The sequence below is a fragment of the Pteropus medius genome, unplaced genomic scaffold (genome assembly GCF_902729225.1).
Source record: "Pteropus medius unplaced genomic scaffold, Ma_sr-lr_union100, whole genome shotgun sequence".
Classification (NCBI taxonomy): Eukaryota; Metazoa; Chordata; class Mammalia; order Chiroptera; family Pteropodidae; genus Pteropus; species Pteropus medius.
The window spans coordinates 2,014,128-2,036,467 of NW_024347791.1; the positions used below are offsets into that span (position 1 = coordinate 2,014,128).

General features: G+C 44.0%; 1 protein-coding gene across 14 annotated transcripts in view; it reads left to right on the forward strand.

Moving 5' to 3' along the window:
* The first annotated feature begins 18,990 nt into the window (after positions 1-18,990).
* RBFOX2 (RNA binding fox-1 homolog 2) overlaps positions 18,991-22,340 on the forward strand; it is a 237,587-nt gene continuing 234,237 nt past the window's right edge. For 5 of the 14 annotated variants that reach the window (XM_039877792.1, XM_039877798.1, XM_039877814.1 and 2 more), the window contains exon 1: positions 18,993-19,260. In XM_039877792.1, coding sequence (XP_039733726.1) covers positions 19,075-19,260 — 186 coding nt within the window. In that variant the 5' untranslated portion in view covers positions 18,993-19,074. Of the gene's footprint in view, positions 19,261-22,340 lie in introns of all 14 variants that reach the window. The other 9 variants (XM_039877793.1, XM_039877799.1, XM_039877806.1 and 6 more) reach the window with 4 other exon arrangements.

The window sequence follows — 22,340 nt, forward strand, 5'->3', positions numbered from 1 at the left end:
TTATAGCTTTAGTTGTTGTTTTTCTTTTTCTTAGCCTATTTGATATGAATACAAATATATTTCACTGCAGCAATATAAATGTGTTTGGTTCCTAGGCGTTGCTGCAGGCCCCACTGGCGTGCTATGAGAATGATGGTCTATGCCCCATATCATCTTTTTAAAATCTGATAAATTCTTTAAGTCCAAGACCCATTCGACCCTCAGGGATTATGGACTTGAATTCCATTCCACTGAGTATGTCCATCTCTTCTGCTTCACTGATATCCGTGAGGATGGGTACCATGTCCTACACACATCTGTATTCCCGAATTCCATCAGAACACCTGGAATTTAAGGAGCAAATTGGATCTCAGAATTTTAGGGTCGTGTTCAGGTTACAGTGACAGACTGAATATATGCATTTAATTTTGCTCCTTCCAGAAGCCCCACTACAACTTCTGGAAGAGGGATTTAAAAAAAAAAACAAAAAACCATAATGTTGAGAAAATAGGATGGAAAACCACAGCCGCAGAGGAGAATGACAGGGTAACTAACTCGGCAGGCCTGGGAAAGCCAAGTCCAAAGCAGCTGTGGGAAGGGCTGAGTACAAACCCAATGTACACAGCAGACTCCGCCCAAGACAACTGGAAGCATGAGGTCCTCTGTGAGTGAAGGGGCAGGGGGCGCTAAAATAGGGACTAGGGAGCTATCTAGGAAGCAATTAGATCCTAGATCCCCTCTCCCACTCCCCATCCCCATTCCCCACACTCCCTTGCAGCTGGTCCTCCCCCACACAGGAAGATGTCTGGAAGATTGTTCTTAGGAGAGAGTAAAGCAGAGCTGTTCTGGACTGGGGGACGCCAGGCACAGTTGAGGATGTGGATGTGGCATAGAAAACGGGATAATGGAACCATAGGTGTAGACACTGCTGAGTGTGAAAGCGCCACTCACCCCAACTGCGCCAACCCCCACCCCTCAGCATGGTTCCTTGCTGGAACTCTGGCAGCTAAGCCTTTACCTTCCAGGGAAGGTGTTGGAAGATGTCTGGCTTAAAGGGAATTCAAAAACACTAACAAATAGGCCCCAGACGATCCTGCATTGAAAGTCCAAGTAGATAGTCCCCCATGTGCTCAAAGCTTCCAATTGTCGAGTATTTCATTGACAGTAGAGCTCAAGAATACCTCATATTTGAGGAAAATCTTACACATGGAAGAGAGAGACCAAAACAAACAAGATAAAACCAACCTGGAAGACACAGATACTGTGCAGGAAGTTTTTAAATAATCATCTTCAGAGAGATAAGAAAAGATTACTGCACCCCTGAACTGAAACAAAAAAGGATACCATTAGAAAACATTCAAATATTTAGAGTTTTTAATTAATTTAGAAAGAAATTAAATATATGATAGTGGAAATAAAAATAATCAGTAAAAGAGTTGGAGGATCCAGCTCAGGAAATATCTTAGAAATCAAAGCAAAATGATAAAAGAGATTGAAAATAAGAAAGAAGAAAAATAAATGGACCAGAAGTTCCAGATTAGGAGTTCTGACATCAGAATAATAGGGGTACCAGAGGAAGAGAACAGAGAAAATGAAGGGGAGATTTAAAATCATTAATGAAAAACTCAAGAAATTCTTCAGAACGCAAGTTTCCAAGCAGAAAGGACCAATTGCCCAGTACGATGGATGAAAACAGACCCAAATCAAGGGACCTTACTGAAATTTCAGAACACTGAGAAGAAAAGGGAAGGTTCTGCAGTCTTTCAGAGAGAGAGAGGAAAAAAAAAATCGGCTTCAGAATTCTCATAACGCAGGGCTAAAAGAAGGTCCAATGCCTCAAGTCTGAATGAAAATAATCTTTAATCTAGAATTCTGTTCCCAGTGAAGGTATCAAATGGGTATGAAGGTTTGACAGAAACACTTTTAGATATCTAAGAATTCCAAATACTTTCCCGTGCAGCCTTTTTCAGCAAGCCGCGGGAGGATAAGTTGGACTTGGTAGGTAGATGTGGGTTCAGTAAACCAGTCACCTATTACACAGGCTCAGAGGGCAACCAGTTCCACCAGTCCAGAGGGAGTCCTGGCCCTCGGTATATAGACAAACATGTTTTGGGTATCTTCACCAGGATCCCAGCTTGAGGAAGAGAATGCCCAGGTAAGTGGACCTCCGATTCTTTTCTAGATTGACTCGCCCTGACCAGGTGCAAGTGGAGTTCCCGCTCTCCCAAGGGTGCCCCATATGTGTTCAGCTTTGACCTCCTCCCAAGACCTAGACGTAGGTCACGAAGCTGAAATAAGAAAACAAAAACAAAACGGGGTAGTCCTCTCCCTGTCGATGAATTCCTGCCCGAGTGCAGTACGTGGCTCACCCTACAGTCCTTTCAGATGCTCTGATAATACCCACTGACTTCCTGGGAAGCAGCTCATGTAAACAGCTGGAGCCACACTGTGATACCCCACTCTGTCCAGTTCATTTTCTCCTGGGAGAGAAAAATCTCTCGGTAGCAGTATTGCCCCTTCCTTAACAATGGTTTGAACTCGCTTCTTGATTATCTAAAATTAAACCAGATACCGTTTACGGATGCACACATATATGCAGGTGGTAAAACTGCAGAGAAGTGTGAAGGAATACTTCACCTGAAAATCGGAATAGGGTTCGCCTTCGTATGGAGAGTGATGTATCTTGGAGGGCGTACAGTGGGATTTTAAAGCTACCAGAAATAATCATATTTCTTAACCAATTTCTTTAAACAGTACTTTCATAATTATAGATTCTTATATATGTATGATTCAATCCACAATAGAAATTTCAAATTTAGGATAAATAAGGGAATTTTAAATGGCAACTCAAGAGATATCATATATTCGATTTGTAGGTTTATTTCTCAATTAGGCCAACTTCTGTCACCCTATGTAACACTGCATGCTGCCCCTTCCCTACCTCCATCACCTGCCCCCCCATCCTCAGGCCCTTTTGATTTCCCTTACCCTACTCTATTTTTTTCTTTTTTCATAGTATAGTATTTATTAGCTTCTTACATCTTCCAGAAGAGTGGATCTCAAAATGTTTGGTTTCAAGGCCCCTTTTATGCTCTTAAATATTATAGAAAACTTCAAAATAACTCCTGTTATATGGGTCGTATCTATCAATATTTACCATATTTGAAATAAAAACAAAACATTTCAAAACATGAGACTCATTTCTATAAGCTGTCAGACGTCATGTAGCCTCTGGAAAATACTGTACACTCATGAGAGATTGACAGTGAGAAAGGTAAATAACATTCAATATCATTATGAACATATTTTTGACCTTGAAGACTCTCCGAAAGTGCCTCAGGGGGTCCCCAGGGGTACCTGGAATTCTACTTTGAGGACTGCTGTTTAGAACAGCACCCAGCACATAGTGAGTACTACTCGACTAATATGGACTTAGTGTCTGTTACACAGAAAGCCCTCTGCTAGGTGCTGTTGGTGACGCAAAAGTAGAAAAAAAAAACGCAGTCTCTCCCCTTGACTCATCTCCCAGAGGCCCTTCTGGGCTTCTGGTAGTAGAATATTTGTGTTCATCCTAATTTTCTGTTTCTTGAGAAACCCTTCCAGGGAAGCAGTCCTGGTGTTATTGTAGGAAGAATCTATAGCCAGCCCACGCTGTTGACCAGGCCGGAGGCTTTATGACATATTCGAGTGTTTCTCACAAAGATTGGTCCCTGCCTTAGAAATGGTCAGAGATTACATGGGCTCCCTTCTGAGCAGAGCCAAAGAAAGCAGTGAGGGGAGGAGAGATGACTCTGGCCCAAGAAGCATGTGACTTTGGGTGAGTCACTTTCCAAATCAGTTTTTTCCTCTGTGCAACTAGAGGCTAGTCCCTGGGTGATGGCTAGGATTGCTTCATGTCAACATGCTACGGTTCTACTAATGTCTGCGCAACATTTCTGAGTTCTAAGCACTTAGTCATCAGTAGTCTGTCTGATGAGTGCGTGAACCCAGCTGAGCCACCTGTGGAAATTAGCCTGCTTTGGAGATATTTGATCTCCTGCCCAGAAAACCCCAGGGCCACTGGAGTCCTTTGGGATATGAAGCAATAAAGAAAACAAACTGATGTGCCATCACATGACGTAACAAAGAGAACTAAGCCCATCCTACGTTTCATCTGGAGTTCAATTTTGGCTAAGCCAAATGATGACAATTTAAGTCTTAGTGGACTGCAATGCGAAGAGGTGATCTAATTGATTCCATCAAATTTGTTTCCTTTACTCCACAAATATTATTGAGCAACTATTATTTGTTGTTTGTTGTGTGAGATACTAAGAATACTGAGATACTGTTATGAATAAATGAGATCCTTGTGCTTGAGGACTCATTGAACTTTTCCAAATAGTTAATTGCCAACATTTAAATATCTGAAGATTTCACATAAAAATGCAAATTTCCAGCATTATGTGAAAGTTAGTTTGCCATTGGCCCCCCGTTGCCGTCACTTGTTACAGTTATATACCATCCCTGCTTGGACCTGTGGGCATTTGGGTTTGCCCCCCTTGATGTACAGTTGGAGGGGAAGATACGTTAATACTTAACTGGAACTATTGCAGAATGCTCAGGGAGCATGGTCAGAGTGGGAAGAAGGGGGCATCGGGAAAGATTCACGGTGCGAGCTTATGTATCAAATGAGCCACGAAAGAGTTCTTCAGTTAGCATTTGTTGACATACCAGCTGTGTGTTCTGTGTCTCCCTAAAGGCTGGAGTAGAGGGTGTGGAGAGAGATTGAGATAGAGGTAAAGATAGATAGATAGATAGGTAGATAGATAGATAGATAGATAGATAGATAGATAGATAGATAGATAGACAGACAGACAGACGGATGATAGATGCCAACCCTAAGGAGCTCCTAGCCCTGGAGGGAGGCAGAAAGCTAAGGTAGAACCCCAGCACCACACCTGTGGGACATGCTACAGTGCCACAGTGGGGTCTTGAAGGAGCAGTTCATTCTACCGAGGTTGGGAGTGGGAGCAGAGTCCAGATTCCATGCAGTGTTGAGAGAGAATAAGCTGAAGTGGATGATGGAGGGGTTGAGACGGCCATCAAGCTGGGGGTCCACCTCTTTGTCTTGACTCTTCAAAGTGCAGGACCAAGGGTGGCTTGCCTCTAATAAATGTCTACCTAACCTGAAGACGAGCATTATTGTTTTTTTTAAATTTAATTTTATATCAGTTTCAGGTGTACAACACAATGGTTAGACATTCATGTAATTTATGAAGAAACCCCTCCATCTCTCCCCCTCCCCCCGATTACACTTATCACACATCTGGCACTACACACAGCCATTGCAATATTGTTGACTATGGCTCCTATGCTGTACTCCACATTCCCGTGACTATTTTGTAACTACCAATTTGTACTTCTATATCCCTCTGCCTTTTTCACCCAACCCCCCAACCTCTGCTCCCATCTGGCAATCACCAGTTTGGTTCTCAGTATCTATAAATCTTTTTTTGTTTCGTTTGTTCATTTATTTTGTTCCTTAGATTTCACATATAAGTGAAATCACATGGTATTTCTCTCACTCTCTCTCCGATTTATTTCACTCCGCGTAATGCGAGCGTTATTACTAACATTCTCTAGTTTTATCTCCTCAAGCTACTACTCTCTTTAGGGCCTTCCCATACACTGCTCTTTCTGGGTGGAAAGTTCTTGCCCCAAATCTTTCCATGGCTGGCATCTTCTTGGCATTCAGCTCTTAGCTTGGAAGTGACCCTCTCCTAGACGAAGCCTTCTTTGGTCTTCCAGTGAAAAATAGCCACCTACCCTCCTCGATTCCATGACTGTCTTCTGAGTCTCTGAATAGCCCTTATCACTCAAATACTTACTTTCCCTCTCTCCTCACCAGAAAATAAGCTCTGTGAGAGAAGGGACCTGGTCTGTCTTCACTGTCATATTTCCACGCGCCTACAACAATCCTGCCACTTAGGAGCCACACAACATTTGCTGAATGTGAATGAACTGTGTGTGAAGCATGACCATGGACACAAAGGGACAGTTGAGAAATCCTAAATTACAGACTGCAAAGAAAGAGAGGCACCAAGATGTCTAAGGCAGAGACTGGCTAACACCAGCCGAGATGGCCACAAAATCAAGGTGGTTTGACAAGAAGCCAGAAGCCTCCCCACCCCCAGCCCTCCCACCCGAGTGCTAGGGGACTTGGCACTGGATGGCCAGAGTCAGTGCCTGGAGGTGACTCCTCTCCGAGTTTCAGTTTCCTCATCCACAAAATGGAGGTGATAAGGGAACCAACTGCACACAGTTGTTTGGAGAATTAAGTAGTGAGGTTCAGTATAGGAAAATACTTAGTATATAAAAGTTAGTTATTTTGTTTACTTTTTTTTTTTTTTAAAGGAGCCAGAGTGGTGGTTGCTGAAGGTTTAGGTGCTGTGACACTTTCTTAAAATAAGACAATAATGAAGTCTGCTGGTTGGTTGGTTGGTTGGTTGGTTATTTATTTATTTATTTATTACTTATTTATTTGTATTTATACCTACGATGCCGTGAATTCATAGGGAATGAGTTCCGGCAGCTCAGGGGCCTCTCCGTTGGTTCTCACACAGTGGCGCTTCTCTGGGTGGAGCAGATTGGCACTTCAGTTGAACCCACGTTGCCTTTCTCTTTGGCGTCCTTCTTCTGATTCTTTTCCTTCATACGTTTCGGGGAACTCTCTCAGCTCTTAGAGTGCTTAATCCGTTCACTACGTTCATCAGTTCTCTTGGCAAGAATCTTGTTTTTGTTTGTTTACTGCAATGCCAGAGGCATGCTGGGTAACCTTGTGGGCTCTTCCCAGTCTGCCATGGAAACATTTGGGGGATGTGCCTTTTGAGTAGCGCCCATTCCCTTGATGTCAACAATATCACCTGTCTTGTAGAGTCGTGTGCATGTGGTCAAAAGAACATTCCATGCTTTCTAAAAGGCCTAGAGAGCACATAGCAGTGCCTCTGCTCTTTTTCTTTCTGTTGGTCATTTTAGTGAATTACTAGAAGGTGGCAGACCTAGCCGGAAGGAAGATGTTAGTTATTGTTTAAGGTTAATTTTGCACCCACACTGCCTATTCTGTGCTGTGAGTCTGAGTAGGCAGAAGAATTATTGCTGGAGAATGGTGAGAGATTAGGAAGTGGGTCTTCGATAGGAAGAGTTTCCATCCCTGTTGTAGTTGGGTTTCTTCAAAACAGACTGACCCGGGGATTTGGGTGCAGTGCTTTACTTGGGTCACATGATCCCAGGCAGCATAGTGGGGAAGGAAGGAAAGAGATGAAAAGGTTTATTCATGAGCCAGTTACCATTGTGGGGCTCACTCCCAATGTCGGGGCTCTGGGAGACTGCACAGAAATTCCTCACAGTTGTCCTACTGAAAGGTGAGGATGATGGGGAATTTATATCCCAACTCTGCCGATCCTTGGTCAAGGGGTGCCCCTGGGAGTGCTCCTGGAACCCTTGGCTCTGTGGCCAACCATGCTTCTGCAGCCAACGAAAGCCCTTCTGGCAGGCGTCTGAGTCAGGAGGCAGGTGGCACATGTGGACCGTGTGGGGACTGCATGCAGAACCCATGGATGATTTCCAGGGTGGGGCAGGGCACGTAGTCATGCGGCGGCAGCAGCATCTGCTGCTCCTCCTCTGGCATTCAGGCACAGAATAAGAAAAGTGAATCCCACATCTTCATTTTCCCCCTGGGAGAAGTAGATTTGATTATTATTTAAAATTATTCATTTTCTCTCCCTTTAGGAGGATTAAACATGCCCACCCCACTGAGGGCAGGCTTGGCCATGTAACTTGTTTTGGCCAATGGAAGGAGAGGAGATTACAGGTGTGTCCCTTCCATCCTGTGGTCCCCCACCCTCCCTCTTCCTTCTGCCACAGACCAGTACAGGCATACCTTGGAGCTATTGTAGGTTCGGTTACAGATCACCACGATAAAGCGAATATCACAATAAAGCCAGTCTAATGAATTTTTTGGTTTCCCAGTGCATATAAAAGTTACATTTACACTATACTATGCTCTATTAAGTGCTAAAGCATTATGTCTAAAAAATGTACATACCTTAATTTAAAAATACTTTACTGCTAAAAAATTATAACCATCATCTGAGCCTTCGGTGAGTTGTAATCTTTTTGCTGATAAGGGATGTTGCCTCCGTGTGGATGGCTGCTGACTGACTGATCAGGGTGGTGATTGCTAAAGGTTTGGGTGCTGTGACACTTTCTTAAAATAAGACAGCAATGAAGTCTGCTGCATCAGTGGCCTCTTTCATGAAAAATTTCTCTTTAGCATGCAATGCTATTTGATAGCATTTTACCCACAGTAGACTTCTTTCAAAATTGGAGTCATTCCTCTCAAACTCTGCTGCTGCTTTATCAACTAAGTTTATGTAATATTCTAAATTCTTTGTTATTATTTCAACAATTTTCACAGCATCTTCACCAAGAATAGATTCCATCTCGAGAAACCACTTTCTTTGCTCATCTATAAGAAGCAACTCCTCATCCATTAAAGTTTTATCATGAGATCATAGCAATGCAGGCACATAATTCAGGCTTCACTTATAATTCTATTTCTTTTTTTCCTGTTTCCACCACATCTAAAGTTCCTTCTTCTACTGAAGTCCTGAAGCCCTCAAAGTCATCCATGAGGGTTGGAATCAACCTCTTTCAAACTTCTGTTAATGGTGATATTTTGACCTCTTCCCATGAATGTTCTTAATGGCATCTAGAACGGTGAATTCTTTCTGGAGTTTTTCAATTTATTTTGCCCAGATCCATCAGAGGAATCATGATCTATGGCAGCTATAGCCTTATGAAATATATTTCTTAGATACCAAGACTTGAAAGTTGCAATTACTCCTCAATCCACGGGGTGCAGAATGAGTGTTGTGTTAGCAGGCATGAGAACAATCTCGGTCTCACTCCATCAGAACTCTTGACTGACCAGGTGCATTGTCACACCAGGTGCACATCTCCATCAGAGCTCTTGACTGACCAGGTGCATTGTCAGTGAGCAGTAGTATTTTGAAAGGAATCTTTTCTTCTGAGCGGTAGAGCTCAACAGTGGGCTTAAAACATTTAGTAAACCATGTTGTAAACAGATGATCTGTTTTTCAGGCTTTGCTGTTCCATTTATAGAGCACAGGCAGAGTAGATTTTGCATAGTTCTTAAGGGCTCTAGGATTTTCAGAGCGGCAAATGAGCATTGCCTTCGACTTCAAGCCACCAGCTGTATTAGCCAAGAGAGTCAGCTTGTTCTTTGAAGCTTTGAAGTGAGGAAGGCATTGGCTTCTCTCTAGCTTTAAAAGTCCTAGATGGCATCATCTTCCAATATAAGGCTGTTTCACCTACATTGAAACTCTGTTGTTCAGTGCAGTCACCTTCATTAACGATCTTAGCTGAACCTTTTGCGTAATTTGCTGTAGCTTCCACATCAGCACTTGCTGCTTCGCCCTGCATTTTGTGTTATGGAGACAGCTTCTTTCTTTAAACCTCAGGAAGCAACCTCCGTCAACTCTTTTTTTTTTTCTTCTTTAGCTTCCTTACCTCTCTCAGCCTTCATAGAAGTGAAGAGACCTAGGGCCTTGTTTGGCTTAAGAGAATGTGGTTTGATCTTCTATCCAGACCACTAAAACTTTCTCCCTATCAGCAATAAGGCTGCTTCACTTTCTTATCATTCGTGTATTCACTGGAGTAGCACTTCTAATTTCCTCCAGGAACTATTCCTTTGCATTCACAACTCGGCTAACTGTTTGCCACAAGAGGCCTAGCTTTTGGCCTACCTTGACTTTCCATATGCCTTCCTCACTAAGCTTAATTATTTCTAGCTTTTGATTTAAAGTGACAGATGTATGACTCTTCCCTTCACTTGAATGCTTAGAGGCCATCGTAGGGTTATTCATTGGCCTAATTTCAATATTGTTGTGTCTCAGGGAATAGGGAGGCTGGAACGAGGGAGAGAGATACGACAATGGCTGGTTGTCAGAGCAGTCAGAACACACATGACATTTGCGGATTAATTTCTCCGTCTCATGTGGGCAAGGTTTGTGCACCCCAATACAATTACAATAGTAATATCGAAGGTCACTGATCACAGATCACATAAGATAATAATGAAAAAGTTTGAAATATTGCAAGAATTATCCAAATGTGACACAGAGACATGAAGTGAGCAACTGCTGTTGGAAAAATGGCACCGATAGACTTGCTCAATGCAAAGTTGCCACAACCCTTCAATTTGTAAAAAGCACAGTATCTGTGAAGCACAAGAAAACGAGGTGTGCCTGTTATGAACAAGATATGGACCAGCTCATCAGGATGGGTCCCAGAGCGAAGATGACATACAGCCAACCCGCAATGGATATGTGAACAAGAAATCTTTATGGTTGTAAGCCACTGAGGATTTGGAGGTGTTTGCTTTTGCTAACTTAGCTGGCTTATAGAAGCAGTGATTTATCTGACTGGTGATTTGGGAGGAAGAACTGGACATGGCTCGGCTCAGCTTCTTCTTTGCTCTCCTTACATCTGCTGAACTTTGGTGAGCTTTCTGCCATGCAGTAAGGGACCTATCCCTGTTGGGGGCCCTGCAGTTTTCCAGTTATGCTAGTGGCTTGGTGGTCGAGTTTGTCTGATTCAAGAGTGGAAGCTCATAGCACATCCATTTGGCTGCACACTCAAACCTAGTGTTTATTAGTCATAAACTAAACATGTTGATTTCCTCTCTCTGTCTCTCGGGTCTGTCTCTAAATTGGTTCCTGACTTGATAGGGAAGAGAGATGCTATTTGTTGAGCCCTTTAAAGCCCCAGAAGTCTTTCTGCTTGATTCCCAGTCTTAGAGATAGAGTGGCTTTTTCCAGCGTATTGGCTTCTGCCTGCCTCTCATTGTGGCATTTTCCATGCTCAGCTTCATTTTGTACATTAATATCAATAATAAATAGGAATTGTAACCTTACTGTTGTATGTTTGTGAACATGTAGAGGGCAAACTTACTGAGGGTTCTGGCTGATAAGCACCGTTTTAAGTCACAGAAGTGAGAATGGGCATCGGTACATGCCTCCTGGAAAATTATTTCCACCTTGCATTCTCATTATTCCCTTCTTTCGTTTTTCTTTTTTCTTCTCTTTTCTTTATCTCTCCTTTATTCTTTCTCATAAAACTTAAAATAATAAATGTCCTGCATTTAACCAGAGTCGATAGGTTAATGGATTTTCATTCTGTCAGTCATTTCTTATTAAGCATCTCAATATGCCAGATTAGGCCAGGCTGGTTGAAAGAAGGGATTTGATATATCATTTTTGTTTTCTACCCATCACTCTCCTTCAATATCAAGCTTTGACTATTGCCCAAAGATTATACTTAGTGTTTTCTTAGAATTTGTGCACCTTCAATTTTATGCACCTTCAGTTTCATAGATTTTAATCAAAGCGGTCAAACTTCCGATTCTTAATCTCTGATCTTTTGTGCATTGATTATGAGGTAGAACAATATTTAGGTATTTTATTAGTCAGAGGAAGTAATATGAACTGCTGTAAAATACACACACACAAACCTTAACCTCAGTGGCTTAACACAATTAACTTTCATTTCCTGCTCACATCACCGTCTGTTGCTGGTGAGGCAGCTTCTTAGGTGGCTTCTTGGGCAGCTCTCCTCCAATTGATGACTCAGGCATTCAGGCTCTTTTCCTCTTGCGATGTTGCTGTACTTAGCTCATGGTCTCCACAGCTGCTGTGGTGGAGAAAGAAAGAGCTAGAGGATTGTCAGGGATGTTTGCAGGGGCCCGGCCTATAAGTTGGCCTTTATCACTTTGCCCATATTCCATTGACCTGAATGTCGTCACACGTCCCTGTCCTATCTGAAAAGGAGGCTGAGAACTGTCTCCCTGTGTTTGCAGGAGGAGGAAACGGTACAGAGATCGTCTTTGCCACAGAAATATGAACATGTTCTTTCTTCCCCGTCTCCCAGGTATCTTCCACTATTCACACCCTCCCTTCCTTTCAAGATGAGAGCTATTGCAGTAGAATTGCAAAGAGAAAGAACAGTGAGACTGAGCTTTTGAATTTCCAAATAGACTTTGAAATGTACGGCCTGAGAAGAAAGTCTCTGTGTTCTGAAAGCGTGGTCTTTTTAACTCCCAAAGTCTAAACGCTGCATGACTCTGGTCATAAAATCCTTGCCCTACAAAATTTAGAGGTTTTTTTTGTCAGAATCAGAACCAGTCAGGCCAGTCTTGTGCCTCCCACCTAGAAGAGGCAAATGTTGCAAGGGCTGATTAGAGAGAGGCAGCTGTGAAGAGAGCTAGAGCCTCATGGGGAGCTCTGGAGGACCCCTGCCTCCTGGCTCTTCCTAAATGGAGCCTGGGGAGACAGAGGGAGAAACAGAGCTCCAGGATGGTGTGGCATCTGGAAGGAGAGGAGATCTGCCCCTCCTCTCCCATCGGAGGTCCTGGAGGGGGCACATTTGCAGTGTTCCCCTCCAGTAAGGGTATGAGGAGTTAGGGTCACCTCCTGGGTGTGTCCACACAGCAGGGGCCAGAGACGGCTGAGCAGTGTGGGAGCAGCCAGGGTTTTCTCATGCCCTTGAAAGAGGTGTGAAACCTGTAAGACAGAGCCTTTCCCAGAGAGGCCCTGGGCAGGCTGCACTCGGGGTAGATGGAGGACTGAAGAGCAGATAAGACAGCTCAGTGGAGACCTGTCGGGATCAATATGACAGCCAGACCAGGGCTCAGAGAGAGACACCTGAGCAGGTGCCAGCAGGGACACTAAAGACCCAGTGCCTTGATAAAACAAAGATCCAGGAACTTATGCCCCAGATGGAATGCAGGATCAAGATAGTTAAATTCCATTTAAGAAACCAAGAAGTTAAACTTGTTTTGTTTCGTCTTCCTTAGGAGATTTGTAGCTACCCAAACTAAAACACCCTAAAAAGTCCACAAATCACGGTGAGGCATGAAAGGGGCTGTGGACTTGAAGTAGAGGGATGGAGTTTTTTTTTGTCACCATTCTGTGTGACCTTGAGCCTGTCATTTCACCTCTCTGGAGGTCAGCTTCTCATTTGTGAAATGAGATGCAGCAGTACCTGCTTCGTGGATGTGTTGTGAGGATTAAATACAAAAAAAATAAAAAGCACCTAGTTTAGGGGCTGGGCGAATATCTGAACCTTCTCTGCCTTTTCCTGCTGAGGTCATTTTTAATTTCAAAACACCATAATTCTTTGTGGAAAAGATGGATACACTAGCTAATGTATACTGGCGCCTGGAAAATAAAATAAAATACCTTCCCCCACTCTGTAAGGAAGCAATAAAAACCTAGGAGGAGGCACAAAACAGACAATGAAAACCCGACTTGAGAGCAGGGTGGGGGTAGGGGGCAGGGTGAGGGCGGCAACTGCACTAAATGAAAAACAACAACTCAATACCCTGCTATCATCCTTCATCAAACTACAGAAATAGAAACCAGACAAACACATTATGTGAAGGGCAAAAGGGTTGGCAAGGTTCTCGCCCATAGGAAAAACCCAGGTTCAATAATGCCATGAGCAGAGGGAGTTAGGGAAGTGAGGTCAAATCAATAGTGGGGTTTGTGTTGAAAAGGCGGGTTTTATAGTCCTAATGAGGCTTAAAACACCACACACGTTCCTCTTTTGCTAAACTCACTTTCTCATTAGGCTCTGTATCTGCTACGGATCAGCCAGCCACATGGCAGGAGTCACTTCCACTTCCTCTGGCCAATGAATTATCAGGGGTATTCTTTGTCTTTCTTTTTTTTGGGAAAAGAAAGCTCTTGACTAGAAATGCTGTCTTCTATTTATATCTACTCCTTTCTCTGATTAGAGGGATGATAAATTTGGGGGAAGGCCCCACCAGGCCCAGAGTGCTCTGTCTTCATTTAGAAGAGTACATGGTTAAGACAGCATTCTAAGATCATCTCCTCTGCTCTGGGTCTTTATCTCTTGTTCCAGGGGGAGTATGAGGTCTAGGGCTGTGTTTTTGAATATTTTTAGGATTGTTGGAATAGCCACATATGTTAGGCTCGGTGCTTGGTGCTAGGGACGCAAAAATCAAGTAAGGGATTAATTAAGAAAGTGCTCATGTTCTCAAAGAGCTTATAAATACGGAGATTTACACCACCAGCTTGTCTGATGGCTGTCGATAACCAGCATACTGAGTTGATAATAAATGGTGTTTGAATAGATCTTTTTAGAGATCTATTGTCTCCTATAGGCCCATGGTAGCCCTGTGGCTAGGTGCTCTGGCATCCACTTACCTCTCTCATTCAGGCTTAGTTTGAGGACCACAGCTGATCCTTACTCCAGTCTTGTTTCTCTGACCCCAGTGCTGTATCCCATTGGAGTTTTCTCCTGGTGAACAGTGCTGAACTCCTCCTAAGCCCTGTAGACCCAATGGATTTGCTCAGTGTTTAGCAGACACCATATCCTGGGAAACTGCTTCTCATTTTTAAAGACCCAGATCAAACATAACATTCTCAGTGAAGCTTGTCCTGTTTTCCTCAAGCAGGGGGAGTGACATCTTCATGTATGCTCCTATAGCTTTTGGCACATATAATAATCATATTAATAAGAATAATAGGAGTAATAATAGTAGTGAAAAGGTCTGAGTTACCATTATTGAGTGTGTCTATGAGCCAGGTGTTATGCTAAGTGCTTTACATGCATTATTTAACGTTCAAAAGAACCCCAGGGGAGATACTATTATTATCCTTGGTTTATAGATTGTATCAACAGCTGAGTTAGGCTGCATGTAGAAACCTGCCCACAAGGGCTTACCCAAATTGGAACTTATTTTGCTCAAATAACAATAAATTAGAGGTAGAGAGGCCGGGGCTGGTATGGTGGCTCCGAAATATCATTCTTAGCATGTAGCTTTGTTACTGTGGAGACAAGATGTGTGCTGTTTTTCCAATCTGTGTTCCAGGCAGGAGAAAGGGCAAAGGGCAAAGGGCAAAGAATGAGGGCAAAGAGCTTTTCTTTTTGTGGTTTTGTCTTATCAGGAGGTGATGCTACCCGCTTCCTACTTCTAGCTGGCCAGAACTGTGTTATGTGGCTACCCTTAACTGTCAGGGAGCTTGAGATTTTTATATACTTTTTTTCTCTTTTTAAAGCTGGGAAGATTTCTGCCCTGAACAAAAGTGGGGTTCTGCTAGTAAAGAATAAGAAGAGAATGTGTATTGGGTTGGAAACTACCAGAGCTTGTCACACAAATGAAGAAACTGGGCCTAAGAGATGTTAAGGATCTTGCACAAGGTCAAACATATGGCCAAGTCAGGCTCAAACCCATGTTTGATACCAGAGTCCATGTTTGGGACCACTACGAGGGATGATCTCCTTGTCATGATGCATTGTAATTGTCTTTTTATTAGTTTATCCTTTCTTCCCTAGACTGTGAGCTCCTTGGTACCAGGAATCAATTTTGTTCTTCTTGGTATCCCAGACTCTTGCCCATAGTTTGTCAAATGGATAAATGAATAAATGTTGGGACTTCAATAGTTTCTGCAGCTAAAAGTTCTTTCTAGGAAAATATTCTTTAATTGCCTATTTCTCTATAATATTTTATAACCACCTGTTCTCAAAGAGGTGGGTGCAGATGTATGTGAAAGAAATGATCCTGGTGTTTGTACTACTATGGGCACATTTGGCCCCTTCTATTTATAGGCTTCTATTTTCTCTCTCCCTAAATGCTTAATGTTTGTTTACAGGGCAGGGTTCAATTTCTCTTTGTTCTGCCTGGTCATTCAAACATTCCTATACCACACTGCTCTATTTTTTAGGGACATGCGTGCTACTTGAATAACAATAATTTGAGTCACAAGCAGCCCCCATCCTAAATCTCATTTCTTGCTGGGTCATGGACCTAGCATTATTTAGATTTCAGTATTTTGTCAAGGAAGGTAGAGAGGGGAGACAAATTCTTCAGATGGCAGTTTAGTAAGTAAAATTTTCAGAAAAATCAATGATGTCCCTAAGTGAAAAAAAAAAGGCATTGTTGTTTTATAGGACACCAGGAAACATCCTGATTTTTCTTCAAAGCCATAATGCTCATGCCCAGTTGCACAGGATTAAGCACCATCTGCTATGGGGTACTGCCACCTGGAGACCCCAGACTTAGGTCGGGACTGTCTAATTCAGCTCATTAACAAGCTTGCAGGAACTCTGACTTCCAACTTGATGGCCCAGATAGTGTTAGCAGATGCCTGGACTTCTCTTTCCAGCCCCTAACCAGTAGTTTACTGTCACTAAACAAATTGGATGATAAATATTTACCACTTATTAAGCGCTATATGTTAAGCGCTGTGCTCAGTGCTTTGTCTCCTTTAATCCTTAGAACACTGTGACTATTATTGTCATGTACAAACAAGGAATATGAGGCTTAGTGAACATAAATGACTTTATGCAACATAATGGTTCCACTAAGGGGTGACTTGGGGAGATTTGTCTGCCCATCTTAATCTCTAGCAGTCCCTCCCCCCGACCTCCACTACTTTATGTAATTTATTTTTTAAAAATTTATTAGATAGTTAAATTAACTTAGAGAAATTTTTTTTAAATTTTAATTCTTCAATTAGAGTTGACATTTGATATTATTGTATATTTATTTCAGGTGTACAGCATAGTGCTTAGATATTTATATAATTTATGAAGTGACTCCCTCAATTAGTCTAGTACTTTATGTAATTTAAAAAACCCAATAATAGTGATAATGATATCCTTTGATCTTGACAAGGAACATCTTTTCTCACTCTCATTTAAAATGTGAATAAAATGATAATGGTAAAAATAATAATAGCTAACATTTATTGAGTGTTACCATAGGCCAATCTGTTCAAAGTTCTTACTGTGTGATAACTCATTGAATCTTTACAATAATCCTTTTAATAATCCTCACAATATTCTAATTTTCAGATGAAGAAATAGAGACATAAAGAGGCTAAGTAGCTTTCACAAGGCATCATAACTTGTAAGTGGCAGAGCTAAAACTTGGCTATTTTTATTGCTCTATGACACGGCCTAGGTAAAAACAATGTTCTTGCTATGAAAACTCAGCTTCAAGACAAGTCCTTCAGTCCTCCCAACCAGTTGGCAGGCCCTAAATCTCTTCTACATAGAAATTCTTAAGTGGTCACTGGTCCACCATCACATGGTCAACAAGTGGTAAAGCTTGGACTCAAACCTGGGTTGGTATGACTACAAAGCAAGGATCTTTACCATTGTACTGTTCTAGCCCTAGTTAGGTTAAACCTAAGTTCAAAGGATAAATCATAGACCCATTTGGAAATGACCTTATAAATCATCTAATTCATGGGCAGTGAACACACAATGTAATATACAGATGATGTGTTATTGAATTTACATTTGAAACCTATATAATTTTATTAACTGTTACTCGGATAAATTTAATAATAATGAAAAAAGAAATCCTGTAATTCGAGTTTCTCAGTCTCAGCACTATTGACATTTGGGCTGGATAACTGTTCTGAGGACTGTCCTATTGATCACAGGATGGTGAACAACATCCCTGGCCTCTACTCACCAGATGCCAGCAGCACCCCCTCAGTTGTAAGGATCCAAAATGTCTCCAGATGTTGACAAATGTCCTGGGGGTCAGAGGAAGGGACAAAATTGCCCCTTGTTGCGAACCACTGATCTAAACCATCTCCTCATTTTACAGGCGATGGAGCAGGGGTCCAAAGTAACCTGTTTAAACTAGTTAGTAGAATCCAGGTCGTTCAGGCAACATAATTGTATCTCTACAATGTGCAGGATGCCCTCTTGGTCCTTATAGTCTGGTAGGAGAAAGAGCTATTGAACAGATATCTCTAATTGCACAAAGTCGATAAACAAAGTGTTACACTGGCAGCAAGGTGTAGAGACAGAGACTATGATATGGTGATCTGAGATCTGGATCTGCCACTTTTTATCTGCAGGGCTTAACCGAGATCCACGTCCATCAATAATGTAATGGAGTTCTTGATATCTACCTATACCATCAGCTTCAAAACGGGTATGTGAACGTACTGTGCAAACTCTAAAACTCTTAAAAACATCAGGCATTACGAAGATGATCAAGAAGGTGATAATAAAATTATTATGATTAGAGTAAAAGCTTTTAGACTTGGGGAAAGCCATGTAGTGGTGACTTCATTCCTGGACCTTCCAACTCGAGAGGCTCATTCTTTTGCAGGGTAGGAAGCAGGCAAAGTGCCCCTTCTCACAGCGTGCCCCTACTCTTGCGAGTAACCAACACGGTCCTCAGGTCTCTTAAGCCCCGCCCACCCAAGGCTGTGGCCCCGCCCTTAAAGAAAACATACTCCGCCCCCTCCATGCTGGCTGGAACTCCGTCCGCGCGGAGCCTCCAAGACATTCCCTCGCCGGTGCCGGAGATTTCCGAACTTTGCCGATCTCTCCCTGGCCACCTTCGGGCGCGCGGAGCGCAGGCAGCGGAGATTGCCGAGGGGCGCTGGCCCCGCCCCCTCCGCGGGCTCGGCCGCCGCCACCCCCGCCGCAGCCTCCCGCGCGGGCTGGAGTTCCAGATCCCGGTCCCTCCCTCCTTCTTTCTCTCTCCCCGCCTTCCCGGTGCTGCCACAGTGGCGGGTCGGAGGATCCCGGCCAGTCAGCTCTTTCCTGCCTCGAGCCCCTCCTCCCCCCAAATAAACACCCCTCCCCACGCCTCGGGAACCCGGACCGCCCCCTTCCTCCCTCGGCCCAGCGTGTTGTGAGGGACAGTGTGAGGGAGCGGGCGCGGGCCGGCGGGCGAGCTCCGTGAGTGTGAGAGGCGGGGCGCGCGGCGGGCTGGGCCAGGGGTCGCGTGTGCGCGTGGGGGCGCGAGCGAGTGCCCTTCGCGACCCGCCAGCCGCTCGGAGCCGAGAACCCAGCGAGCGACGAGCGCCGACCGCCAGTCGCAGAGGGGCGCCGGGCCCGCGCGCGCGCACGCACGCACGCACGCGGGGGCGGGGGCAGGCGCGCGCCCGCCTGTCGCGACTGTCGGGGCCGAGGCCCAGGGGGGAGGTGGCCTGTCGCGGGTCGCCCGGCTCCCGGAGGCGAGGGGGGCGCGGGCGGATGGCGGAAGGCGCCCAGCCGCAACAGCCACCTCAGCTCGGGCCCGGCGCCGCTGCCCGGGGGATGAAGCGGGAGTCGGAGCTGGAGCTGCCAGTGCCCGGAGGGGGAGGAGACGGAGCCGAGCCCGGCCTGAGCAAGCGGCCGCGCACCGAGGAGGCAGCGGCCGACGGCAGCGGCGGGATGCAGGTGACCGCGTGGGACGGACGTCCCGTTACGGCGGGGGTGTTGCGCGGGGCCGGGCGGGCGGCCCGGGGCTCCCGGGGCTTTGAGGTGGGAGGGCTTCAGGGATCTGGGCTTGGAAGTGGGAGGGGGCCGGTCGGGGCCTGGTTGGAAGGTGGGGCGAGCCCCGGCTTGGAGGCGAAGGGTGCCGAAGGATCGTGGTGTGTCCACGAGGATCCTGATTCTCGAGGGAAGGGCGGCGAGACACAACGCATGGATAGGTTTTAGGGGGGAAAATCGACATGGTGGAGATGGATTCCATTTCTTCAAACCCTTCCTTAGTTCCTTGGGGTGCAGTGGAAGCCGAGAGATCCTGGGAAGGAGAGATCTCTGCTGCTCAGAGAGTCTCTGGACTGAGTCGATGACGAGGGGACAGTGGTGGGAACCTCCCAAGAAGGAGTACCTTTTGGCAGCCTTGGACACACAGTGGGATGGGGAAGGGGAGTGGCATATAAAGGAGAGGAATGAAAAGCGAGAAAACTCCTCGAGAGCCCAAAGGGGATGTGGCTCAGATTGTGGGTTAAATCAGTTACACGAGGAGTGAGAGGAGAAGTATAAGGGGTTTGGTAGTGGTGTGGGGACACCATGGTGCTCAGCCACATTAAGTTTGAGGAGCATGCTGCAGAGTATGAAGAGAGACACGCAGGACATGTCCCTCCTGTACTTTGTCAGTTGCATCTTACATAGCTAGGGTCTTGACTAGCTCTTTAAGGTCCTGGGATATGCAAGAAAATTTATAGGGCTATTAGAAGACTGGGTTCTGAGTTGTGGACTCAAGGATAAGTAAGCTGGTTGATTTGGGTAGGGAAGGGTAAATGTAGTGATGATGTCAGTTGACTTTGTAATTTGAGGAAGAACGTGAAACCTTAACAGGTTTTAGGATTTGGTCTCTGTTCAGAAAATACTTGCTATGAAATGGTGGGGGGTGGGGCTCACCTACTAGCAATTGTTTAGACATCTGCCTAATTCTCTCAGAATCGTGGAATGTTAGAAAGGACCAGAGGCTTCATCTTTTCCACAGGTTCTTAACCTGGATAGACTTGGAAGATTCTTATGCAGAATAGTTTACCTGCAACTGCACTTTTTGGTGGGGGAAACTCGGCACTTTTCTTCCTTTCACTCTCTCTTTCTTTTTAGAGTGGATTCAGGTCCCCAAATGTTTTAACTACCTCATTTTATAGATGAGGACGTCAAGAGAAGACTAGTGACTTGCCTAAGGCCACCCAGATAGCTGGTAATAAAACTAGAACTGGAAGCCTAGTCTTCTAATTCCTATTCCTGTGCTCTCTCCATTACACCACTCTTGGAAATCTCTGCAGTGCTAAAAGACTTCCTGTGCCCTGCTCCTGCTTTTCAAGGCTCTGCCTGACTTCCTGTGTTGGAGACGGAGCCGTATTTAAGCCTGGCATGTTTGCTGTGTGCTCCTTGGTCTTCTTTGCAGAGGCCACTGTGTTACTTCTGTTGAATTGGATAAAGTGATCCTCTTGGTGTTTATTTTTGAATTATTTTGTTTTGTTTGCCTGCTTTTGTTCTCCATTAGAACTCTGTCGGCCAGAGCGTTTGTGAGAAAAGTGCAGGGCCATGGAGAAAACAGAGGAGTATGGGGAGACTTCAGGTGAGGTGGGTTAATATTGGATGATAACCCACCTCACCTGAAGTATGTTCTGCTTGGAGTGTGCATATATCTGTGTATGTCTGTGTTCATTGTTTCTGTCAGTCATAGTTAACAGTACGACTCCTTCCCCTTCTTTTTTCTCCTGGGGCCCATTATTTGCTGGTTGCCTTCAAATTGGCTAAGGACAGTAATATTTGGAAGTAGATGGTGTATAGGGACTTTGCTGTATGCAGAGGAAGGAGTGGATTAGGTCCTTTGGGTACAGATGGACAACTTAGAACTATCCCACAGAGAATCTTTTTTTCACTCTGTGTTTGTGGATCTTTATTTATTTTTCACTTTATGCATTCTCATTGTAGTTCCAGAACACCATGCCACACAGGTATTCATATCATCCTTTTTAGTCCCTTGCCTTAAATTAGCCATATGGCTCTGGGAAAATCCCTTCTTTTCTGGCGTCTGTTTCCTTAGTTTGTACAAGATGATTTCTAAGTTACCTTCTAAAAAATATGTCAAGTTCCCTGACATTGAGGTACTTGGTGTTTACAATCTAGGTGGGAAGACAAAATGAATGAAAAGTTAAATAAAAAGTGTGTGTGTATAAATACATATATTTACATATATGATTTTTTTTTGTAAGTTCACAGAAAATACCACAGAGTAGATGCATGTCCAAAGGCATTGCATAATTTAGAGCCAAAGTGTGCAGAAGATTTGTGCCACTGGATCCAGAAGATGGAGATGGTCATTTTTGCTGAAATGGTCAAGAAAGGCTTGATAGGTTAAAATTTGATGTATAATTGGGAGTAAAGGAGAAATAATGTTCATGAAAAGGTAAAATTTAAGCCTAGGTGACCTACACTTCTCAGATGTTCTTGTATCATTCTGAGAATAATTACAGAATATTTAATATTCATTTTATCGAGCAGCTGCTATGTGCCAGGCCCTGTTTTAGACCCTAGGAGATACGGTAGTGAACAAAACAAAGACCCTGGCCTCATGGAACTTACATCCTAATTGAAAGAGACAGACAGTAAAGAAACGAACAGCTATTTTTAGGTGGTGGTAAGTGCTAATATAAAAGAAAAATAAAGCAGATAAAGGGATAGAGCGTGATGAAGAACATAGTCAGGGAAGGCCTCTCTGATAGGTGACCTTTGAATGAAGTGAAGGAAGGGCCATTTAGATAGTGCAGCAGTATTAGGAGATGATATCAGGTGTAGATATGCGTATAGCCGAATGTAAATATACATGTTAAAAATCTTAGTTTAGCAGAACTTTTTGGTATACAGGTTTGTCTTAAAGCATGTGTTTTTTTTTTCTTACAACTCAAATGGAGTTTTTCTGAGGCCACAGCTCCTTCCGAGAAGCCTTCCCTGACAGTTTGGTTCACACCAGTCAGACCCTCTACCTCCTTTATATCAGTGCTGAA